Source organism: Arctopsyche grandis, chromosome 4, assembly GCF_051622035.1.
Source record: "Arctopsyche grandis isolate Sample6627 chromosome 4, ASM5162203v2, whole genome shotgun sequence".
NCBI lineage: Eukaryota > Metazoa > Arthropoda > Insecta > Trichoptera > Hydropsychidae > Arctopsyche > Arctopsyche grandis.
This window is the reverse complement of record NC_135358.1, coordinates 19,887,192-19,897,772: the sequence shown is the minus strand read 5'-3', so window position 1 is coordinate 19,897,772 and position 10,581 is coordinate 19,887,192. Positions and strand designations below refer to the sequence as shown.

Here is a 10,581-nt window from a genome sequence, read left to right as displayed (position 1 = left end):
GGTGTACGCCTGTGTTTCAATCATCGTCCCTCCCCCCTTCCCTCAAAATCCTGGCTACGGCCGTAAACTATTAATATTGATTTATATACATACATAAAACAGCTCAACAATGGTATGGTTTTTAGTGATTAGACAATAAAAGCTTCTAAAAAAAGTAAAATCAGCCTGACTAACAAAACAAGATAAGATTTTTAATAGCTACATATATCTTCATCATTTATCTAATTAAATATATTGTATGCAATGAGACAGATTAGGGTTGCTCAAAACAGAGACCAATCGCAGCGTGTTGAGAGGCCTTCATCCAGCAGTAGATGATGATGATATTATAACAGAAAACATAAATACATTCTACATATAAGATATGTTATCTATGTACCACATAGATATCGAATTTTTTGTACTGATGTGTCTTGAGTGCTTACTGGGGCATATTCCAAATCACACAATGATAATGATCTAACCTTTCTTATTATTACATAAAACTCATTCTGTGAAAGTTAATGAAACCATAGAAGATATTCAACGAAATTACGATGTGACGAGAAAACATTCGATCTTAATGAAGCTAATAGTTTACGACATACATATTACGTTATCGCAACTTGAAAAATTAACCAGTTTATTTGCAATTCCTACTCTTACTAACTGGTTTTCTTTGTCATTTTCTTACTCTGTGTGTATTATATATAATTGGCTGACCATTGATGTTTTAAATACATATTATTAACTATTCTTTCGTTATTTAAAACTATGAAGCGTTAATAAGTTTTCCGAATGAATATCGGCGATGCTGATTTTGTAACAAGGTCAACTATAAACTAAATTTATAAACAGCGTTTTATCGTTAGGGAGGTCAGTGCGCAGTTGTCAGTGAACGACTCCACTTGTTTTCTCTTTTACAAACATTTTTACACTTCCTCTTCCACACATACTATATTATATGTATCCTTTTCCTTCAGTTTACATACAAGCATAGCAACCTTAAAATTTTAAAAACACGTTTACATCTTCTACAAAAATAGATAAAGCGTGTGTGGGAGCAGACAAGAATAAACAATTGGAATTTAATAAGATGGCGAAACTACTGCTGAGTAAAGAACTTCCGGATATTGAGGTAACGTTTTCAGAATTTCGCTTGTAAAAATACATACAAATATACAGAGAGTCCTCGACTTAATAAAACATTTTTTCTTATAAAAATATAGGTGTCCTCAAATGTCATTAAATTTCTGACGATCTTGAACACATTTTTGTTGATTCAGTTGTCATATGAATAATTTGTGCTATGAAGTTTAATTTTTCCTCGAAGAATACACAATTTCCGATGAAAATTATTTTATTATACAGTAGTAGCATACAAAATATTTTAATCAAACATGCATCCTATTGAAATTTTACTTAATAAATTCTTGAGCACTAGTAGCAAATTGTGTTAATACTAATTTACGGAGAGTATACGTATTTTTATTATATGATATATTAATAATTTTTTAATTCACTGTTAGTGTTAATGTCGGTTTAGATAAATTTATCATTTTTTTTTATTATTTACCTTAGTTATTATAATAAAATTTTGTAAATACAATCTCAAATGTCATAAGATTTTAAATTTGACTTCAAAAGACAACAATCTTTATTATTACTCAAATTACGTATGATAATTATAGATAAGAAATATATTAAGGTTAAAAGTTCAATATTATTTGTTAATGATGTGTTTCGTTGGTAACTTAACTTTATAACGTGATATCAATTTTTTTTTACCCAAAAATAACTTCAATATTTGCACTCAAATGTTTGCTCGGTATACTTTAACATTAATTATTCTCAATCGAAGGTCATTCTGAACGAGTTTTGCTTACCTCTAATCGTATTCGAGATGTTTGAAAATATGTGGAGTAATTTGAAACTTTTTAACATATTTATTACAGAATTTACTTCAACTTAATCCAAGAGTGACAAAATACTCAAATTTGGTACCATCTGTAGAGACCAAAAAGAATAAACAACACTGGAAGAGAAATGCTGATCGAAAGTGCACGGTAAAATATAAATTCTCCACAGCAATCAGAATTTCATTAATTAATTCATTAATTGTAGTCTCTCCCTATTTATCCATATTTTTTACTCTATCTATATATTATACAAACTATCAATAGATATTGCTATATCAAGTATTGTTTTTACAATACTTGATAGAGCAATATATTACATTTTCTATCTTCTAAATTCTCCCAGATCTATTTTGGTACTTCCATCATTAACTTCCCATTCATTTAACTAGTTTAATGTCCTGTTCATTGTCACTCTAATCTTTTCACTCATTCAAAGCTTACATACATATGTATATATGTACATGTATATGTATGTATGTATATACCCATACATATCTTTAATTCAATTTGCAGGCTTGCCCAACGTTAGAGAATGACTTCAGTGACATCAAGCACACAACTTTGTCTGAACGTGGAGCACTCAAAGAAGCTGGAAGATGTTTGAAATGTGCTGACGCTCCATGTCAGAAATCTTGTCCGACCCAGTTGGACGTGAAGAGTTTCATAACCAGCATTGCCAATAAGGTTATTGAAATAATATCATAAAATTTCATTTTGATTGTGATTTTTAAATGCTTTTTATTATTACTAAATTATGTTCACAATACATCTTATATCTATTTTAATAGCTATTGATCATTTTCTATTTTACAATTTTAATTTAATTTGGTTAGTAATCATAGTATTATATTATTATAATGTTAATATGTACAGCGTAATAGGAAAAAGAGCTCAAAAACCTATTTACAATTCTTATAAATGCTCATAATACATAATATTAATTAAAGACTTTCTAAAGTCGATGACCTAAAGCAGATTGTGTTTAGGTAATCTGTGTTTATACCTGAAGGGTATAGACATTTTGTTGTAATCACCAAGACTCTTCACAAGTGTGTTAGTATGGTGATTCTGTCATAGAATCTACTGGTTAGTTTGTTAGTAGTGTCTGTAACAAACGGAATATTATATATGGCATGCAGTTTTTTCAAGTTAGTATATATGGGTGTGTTATAAATCATTTTTAGGGATTTATTTTGTATTACTTGGAGCTTGGAATGGTTAGTGTTCGAGGTGTTATTCCATACAGGTGAAGCATAGGTTAATAATGGTAATATGAGCGCGCGATATAATTTTATAAAATTTCATGAATGCTTTTAAATTCATGACAATAACAAATGAACACTTTTCTAGAACTACTACGGTGCTGCAAAAGCAATTTTGTCTGATAATCCTTTGGGTCTTACGTGCGGCATGGTATGTCCAACTAGTGACTTGTGTGTTGGAGGTTGTAATCTTCAGGCAAGCGAAGAAGGTGGTATTAACATTGGTGGGCTACAACATTTCGCCGTTGAGGTATATTCAGTATGCTTCCATAACAAAAATAACGTGAATGAAATATTAATTCTATATTTATATGGTAGATATTCAAGAAAATGGGTATTAAACAAACACTGGACCCGAATAGGGCACCTTTGCTTAAAGGAGGCAAACAGCCAATTGCTCTCTTGGGAGCTGGTCCGGCCAGTTTAAGTTGTGCTTGTTTCCTGGCCAGATTGGGATATGAAGATGTAACGATTTATGAAAGGGAAAATTATTTTGGAGGCTTAAGGTAATGACTAAATTTCGGTTTAATAAATATTCTTGTAATGTAATATAATTATTATGATTTTCAATTGTAGCGCATCAGAGATACCTCAATATCGTTTACCAATCGATGTTGTTCAGTTCGAAATCAATTTGGTTAAAGATTTGGGAGTTAAACTTGTAACTGGAAGATCCTTGTCTACTAAAGATTTAACTGTTGAGGTAAAGATTATCAAAATCTTGCCTATTTGAAAACGATATATGTATGTATGTGGGTGCATATCAATGTATTTTAATTTTTAAAATAATTACAGAATTTATTAAAAAATCACAAGGCAGTGTTTATTGGAATCGGTTTGCCAGAACCTAAAATTATTCCAATCTTTGAGGGATTGACGACTGAAATGGGTTTCTACACTAGTAAGAATTTCTTACCAATTGTTGCAAATGGAAGTAAAAAAGGTACAATTTATCTACATGTTTGTTATCTATGTACATACATAATTTAAATTGGAATTGTCTCATTATTTATTTAGGAATGTGCGCTTGTAAAGTCGGGGGTTCGTTACCAAAATTAAACGGAAACGTGATCGTTCTTGGTGCTGGAGATACAGCATTCGATTGTGCAACGTCTGCTCTACGATGTGGTGCTAAAAAAGTCTTTGTCATATTTAGAAAAGGATTTTCAAACATTAGGGCTGTACCTGAAGAAGTAAATATGAACTGTGTTAACATATGCATACTAAATTTACTATAAGCCGATAAATGAAGGAATAATGATGAAAGTACAGCTTTTGAAATTAGATCTTGACATTTTATACAAAAAAAATAATTATTTTTCCAGGTAGATTTGGCTAAGGACGAAAAGTGTGAATTTATACCATTTATGGCTCCAAAAGAAGTAATCATCAAAGATGGAAAGGTAGTTTGAATATCATTACAATATACATATGTAAATAAATATTATATAATATCTTAAATTAAACTTATAACTGTACGCACTTTCATTTTAACCATCCTAGATTACAGGAATGAGATTCAATAGAACGGAACAAACCGACGATGGTGAGTGGATTGAAGACGAAGAACAAATCACACAATTGAAAGCAAATTACATTATTTCTGCATTTGGTTCTGGATTATACGACCAAGATGGTAATTTCACAATAAAATTACACTTCAATGAATGACCTTAGACTAAATTTAAAATTTTAATTATTATAATCATTTCCAGTAAAGAAAGCAATGTTCTCCGTCCATTTCAACCGCTCTGGATTACCAGCCATCAATCCGACGACAATGCAAAGTATTTCAAATCCAGCAGTATTTTGCGGCGGAGATTTGGCCGGATGTGCAGAGACTACTGTGGAGTCTGTAAATGATGGTAAAACTGCTGCATGGTATATGCACTGCTTTCTTCAGGTTCGTTAATATAATTCAAACTGTTCAATTACATATTAATATACTGTTAAAATATAATTTTAATATACACTAACAGGATATGTCTCAAGAACCAAATAATATTCCAACGCAACTTCCAAAGTTTCACTGTCCAATAGACGATGTCGATATATCTGTTGAGATGTGCGGACTCAAATTTGAAAATCCATTTGGCTTAGCCAGTGCACCACCAGCTACTACCTCGGCCATGATAAGACGATCATTTGAACAAGGATGGGGATTCGCTGTCACTAAAACGTTTGCATTGGATAAAGTACATATATTGCTTGTATAATTTTAAATAATAAATTCGTATTTGTGAAAAATTCTTATCATAGTCATACACTTTATTACAGGACATGGTTACTAATGTGTCTCCTCGTATAGTTCGCGGTACTACCTCCGGTCAAAATTTCGGACCTGAACAAGGCAGTTTTCTCAATATTGAACTTATTTCTGAAAAGACTGCTGCATACTGGTGTCAAAGTGTCACAGAGTTAAAGAGAGATTTCCCTACAAAGGTATGAAAGGCTTATTTTATTTAATTTCTATTTGTGACAACTTTCAATTTTATTTTGAAAATATGCACTTTCTTAATTTCTATCAACGAATATTTTTACTTCCTAAATATTAATTTAAAACATAACTGGGAGGCGGTTTTATATTGGCTTTAAGAAGTTAGTAGGGAAAGTATTTAATGGAGCTGAGTTATTTATGTAGAGAAATAACTGTTTTCGTAGAAATTGCTAAATTTTGGTATGGTTGTACAACATATCTAATTTAATATCTATAGAATATATTTTAATTATCTAATTTAATATCTATAGAATATATTTTAATTATCTAATTTAATAGCTATAGAATATATTTTTAATTTAAAACCGTTAGAAAGGTTTTCATTACCTTTTATCAGATATTTTATGTCAGAATAATGATTTTGAATTCAATATTTTACCGACAGTTGTCGTTGAACTTAAAACTTAATTAAAAGCAATATGTTACTTTATAGATAGTAATTGCATCCATCATGTGTTCGTATAATCAAGAAGACTGGATTGAACTTGCTCAGAGAGCTGAAAAATCTGGTGCTGATGCCTTAGAACTAAATCTGTCTTGTCCTCACGGTATGGGAGAATCCGGTATGGGCTTAGCATGCGGTCAAGTTAGTATAAAAACTACACACGTTTTAATAATTACCAATTATTCATTTAATTTTACATTTTTCAATATTTTAGGATCCCATCTTAGTGCGTCAAATTTCAGAATGGGTGAGAGCCGCTATAAAGGTACCGTTTTTCATAAAACTGACTCCAAATATAACTGATATAGTCTCGATTGCGATGGCAGCTTATGAAGGTATATATTATCCATAGCACATGTGTACATCTCATAATATGTACATAGATTTGCGTTTTTTTTTAAATTTAAAACAATATATTAATAGGCAAAGCTGATGGAGTTTCGGCTATAAATACTGTGCAAGGATTGATGGGCGTTCGTCCTGATGCTACAGCATGGCCCAGTGTTGGTAATATACATTTATTGCCTATCAAATAGTTGTATTATATAAAATATTTTTAATATTAAACACGCATTAACTATTCAAAGGAGTTGAAAAACGAACAACATATGGCGGCGTCTCTGGAAATGCCACTAGGCCCATGGCATTGAAGGCAATATCTTCTATTGCTAATAAGATTCCGGGTTTCCCCATACTCGGAATTGGAGGTATAGATTCGGCGGAAGTTGCGTTGCAATTTTTACAATGTGGAGCTTCGGTTTTGCAGGTAATATACGAAATGTATCAGTTAATTAATTGATTCCTCACATACCATTCTGTGTCCGCTGTAGGAAGAGGCTTAGGTAAAATGTACATGCTGCCTTTCGACCAATAGGTTGAGATGGGGTGAAAAGGACAGCATATGGGTTTCACTTAAGTGCCTTCCTATGTACATTGCATGGATAATATATGATATTTGATATTTTAGATTGGCAGCGCTATTCAAAATCAAGACTTTACACTAATTGAAGATTACTGTACTGGTTTAAAAACTCTGTTGTATTTGCGTAGCATTGAGAAAACACAGACTTGGTGTGGTCAATCTCCGCCAACACCTCGTCATCAACGAGGTAAACCAGTCACAACGTTGAGAGACAGCGAAGGAAAAGTATGTATTTTATAAGTAAAAAACAATTAGTATCTTGAAATTAATACATACATTAATGAAAAAGTAAAGATCTCTGAAACGAGAATTAACATGTCGAGAGAAAATTTCAATTGTGTACTATTTGGTTGGAATCAAATCATTCCTGAATTTCAAATATAAAAATAAAATTATCAGACATTTTAAGATTTGTTAGATACGTGGTAAAATTCATCTAAATGACTATCTTCAAAAAGTGGTTCTATGGTATAATGCTATAAATATGTAGTTTAGTTTTGTTTAGCTAGTGGATATTTATTTTTCAATTAAAGTGTAAAGTTTCAAAACATTAATCGTCTATAGTTTTCGCTGTATAATTGTTACTGATTTTAACTTGGGCAGGTTTTGGCTAACTTCGGTCCATTTGCATTGGAAAGAAAGGAACAAATTCACAACATGCGATTGACTCTGGGTCCATTGGAATTGTGTGATGATTCTTTGACAGCTATTGAATTACAAAACAATCTTAACAATAATACTGCTGTAACTACAATCAAAGACATCATTGGAGAAGCACTTCCAAGGATTGGAACATACAAGAGCTTGGATAATAAAAAACAAGTCGTCGCTCTCATTAATGACGTAAGTTTCCAGTTAGCTTTGTTTGTGTTTATAGAAATATTTTTATTGGATACTTCACTTTTATAATTTTTACTGCAGGATATGTGTATCAATTGTGGAAAATGTTATATGGCGTGTGCCGACTCTGGATATCAAGCTATAAGGTGGTTAAAATTAAGCTGCTCATTGTTTAAATTTAATATGATTGATTTATAAGATTGTTTTTATTGTGATTTTGTTACAGCTTTGATCCCAAAACACACATTCCTCATGTTACCGACGATTGTACAGGTTGTACACTTTGTCTATCTGTATGTCCCATTATAGATTGTATAAGGTATTTATTGATATTTTCCGCTATTTATGTGTATTCTAATGAAGCCATAATAAATTAAAATATTTTTCATTTACAGCATGGTGCCGAAAATGATACCTCATGTAATAAAGAGAGGGCTACTTGAAAATGAAACAAGCGTACATATGGTGCATCCTCTAGAAGGAGTATGTCAATAATATTAATTTCCGTTTATGACATTATATATGCAATTTTTTTCTAAATCATACAAAAATATTTTTTTAAATTAAGTTTATTTTGTTATGAAATATAAAGATATAAAAAATACATACATGTATAACAATGTTTTAATTACAAATGAACGTCTACATTTGTACTCTCAATATCAGCAACACTGGTAAAAAATTCTTTTCTAGTAAAACTCTGTCTATTTTCTTCAATCACAAATTTATTAAGTACTTCAGCTTCTTTTTTAGAGTTATACCATTCGCTCAACCACCAAGTATCTAAAGTTTTCAATGGTGGTACTGGTTTAGTACAATTGTAATGCGATTGAGTAAGGATTGATGATATTTTACTCTCTTCGTAATGTTTGTTGCATATGAAACATTGGAAGGTGTCGGTGAAAAGTTCAACACCTTCGTCATTATGTTGCTTAATAAAATCGATCAACTTTGAATTGGTGATTTTTTTATTGATTTTGTGTTGCAAATATTTTTCATACTCATCATCATGCGTATTCAAATGATTCAAGTAAGCGGCCAAATCTTCGAGCGATTCAAAATCATTTAAGACTATAGCCGATTGTTGATTTGGAAGCCAGTCTCGGATTGAGGGCGAACCCATGTAAATGGGAACAGAACCAACTTTCAAAGGTCGCCACAATTTTTCAGTAATATAATCTTCGCATATACCATTCTCTATCGCTATCGTAAATTTGTATCTGTTTACAAAGGTAAGAAAATCGTGATCATCTAATTTATTTAAGTAGTCATGTTTATACTCAGCAGACAGTTTTTTATTATTCAGGCATTCACCATATGAATCTATTGGGATATATTTCATGAGTTCTTCGACATAATAATCTCTATATGAGGATGTTTCACAATCTGATTGAATGAACAGTATTGGTGAGAGGCTTTTTAACAATTCGTTCTTTTTCTTTGTTTCAATAAAATATTTGTTACTCACCAAATCATCGATTCTGTTCAGATATTGTAGAGTCAATGGTACATGGCTGTGTCTGCTTATAGTCGATGAATAGTTAAACAAAGCCAGTGCCGGTTCGTGAGATAATATTGGCGTGTTCCGCGGAGATTCTTCGTGAAGTAGTGCCCAAATTTTTGTGTTTCCTTTTCGAGGAAGTGGCAAATCAAAGGCGTCGAATTCACTTCCATAAAACAAGAATCCTTTAACGTGTTCGCTGTCTTTCAGAGAACGATTGCGAGAGAATTTACATACATGACTATTGGCACATGTTAACAATTCTGTGCCAGTAAAATTCGAAGTCCACCATATGAATATGGGGTGTTGGTTTACTTTCTCATAAATAAAAAAGTGTTTAGTACAAATTATGACTAGAAAAAAGACTAACAAAATCAAAACAATAAAACATAATGTGGAGCAACGTGTCCTTAAAAATCTTCTATGCAGCTTGCACAGAATAAAACAAAACATGATGTTCTTCAGTGGCGAGAATTCCAAACTGAGTTTTGAATAAAATTATCCTTAACAGGAAATGCTTATCTAAAAATATGGTACTGGTAGATTACCACAGAAAACGATATTTTTGATTAAAAACGACTACATGCAATTGTAAAAAAAAATACATAACTTTTGTATGCAACACGAAACACTGTTAAAAATAAGTACATATATCAATACTTTTAAAATTAATTTAATATAACCTAGCGGATTTCTCGACGTAATGTTTTCGTCAAATTGTAGTCGAAATTGGTAAATAAAGCTGTTTGAGAAGAACAAATACTCAAAACACATTTATGTGGCATAGTAAAGAAATGTGTTTTTAATAATATATGCATTCTATGTACAAAAGGTTCACGGAGTGTCAAAGTTGAAGTTTCAAATTTCAATCACAGCTTCCTATTTGGCCATAACGTATTGTAAAGCGTGACGTAGGTTTATTATGTATTTATCGAAAATGTAATAAAATAATACTCTACCTCAATAGAAAATTTGGGTTTCGATTTTGATAATTCCTGATCTATATTATAAATATTGCACTCAACTCAAATTCAAAAAACTTGCCGATAATAAAAATTGGATGCGCATTTAATTCTCACGGTTCGATGACTATTCCGCGCAAAACGATCTCGCGCACGTCGCTAAAATGTCGATCACGGAACATCTGGCACCCATCCATTGAGATTTACATACGTGAAATACCATACTAACGAGAATTTGAATGCCAGATAATACG

General features: G+C 31.5%; 2 protein-coding genes across 4 annotated transcripts; one reads left to right on the top strand and one right to left on the bottom strand.

Moving 5' to 3' along the window:
• The first annotated feature begins 415 nt into the window (after positions 1-415).
• Positions 416-8,637, top strand: su(r) (dihydropyrimidine dehydrogenase su(r)). 3 transcript variants are annotated; one of them, XM_077429443.1, is made up of 23 exons: positions 416-1,117; positions 1,935-2,045; positions 2,412-2,582; positions 3,249-3,410; positions 3,479-3,666; positions 3,737-3,863; positions 3,956-4,103; positions 4,178-4,353; positions 4,486-4,563; positions 4,664-4,796; positions 4,876-5,063; positions 5,140-5,355; positions 5,438-5,602; positions 6,091-6,243; positions 6,317-6,437; positions 6,526-6,609; positions 6,690-6,868; positions 7,070-7,249; positions 7,628-7,867; positions 7,946-8,010; positions 8,091-8,183; positions 8,260-8,347; positions 8,606-8,637. In XM_077429443.1, exons 1-23 carry the CDS (start codon positions 1,076-1,078, stop codon positions 8,615-8,617), a joined length of 3,120 nt encoding a protein of 1,039 aa, XP_077285569.1. In that variant the 5' UTR covers positions 416-1,075; the 3' UTR covers positions 8,618-8,637. The 3 variants fall into 3 exon arrangements, with proteins under 3 accessions (XP_077285569.1, XP_077285570.1, XP_077285571.1); XM_077429444.1 differs by lacking the exon at positions 8,606-8,637 and having other exon boundaries at positions 830-1,117; positions 6,532-6,609; positions 8,260-8,477; XM_077429445.1 differs by lacking the exon at positions 8,606-8,637 and having other exon boundaries at positions 830-1,117; positions 4,876-5,067; positions 5,153-5,355; positions 8,260-8,477.
• On the bottom strand, positions 8,361-10,232 carry FucTB (alpha-(1,3)-fucosyltransferase 10). Its single transcript, XM_077429455.1, has 2 exons — positions 9,333-10,232; positions 8,361-9,250 (listed from the first exon to the last, which is right to left on the bottom strand). Exon 2 carries the CDS (start codon positions 9,204-9,206, stop codon positions 8,493-8,495), a length of 714 nt encoding a protein of 237 aa, XP_077285581.1. The 5' UTR covers positions 9,207-9,250; positions 9,333-10,232; the 3' UTR covers positions 8,361-8,492.
• Positions 10,233-10,581: the final 349 nt, after the last annotated feature.

Bases quoted from the DNA above. Each gene is read 5' to 3' on its own strand.
- FucTB (XM_077429455.1), bottom strand. From the start codon at position 9,206: ATGAAATATATCCCAATAGATTCATATGGTGAATGCCTGAATAATAAA.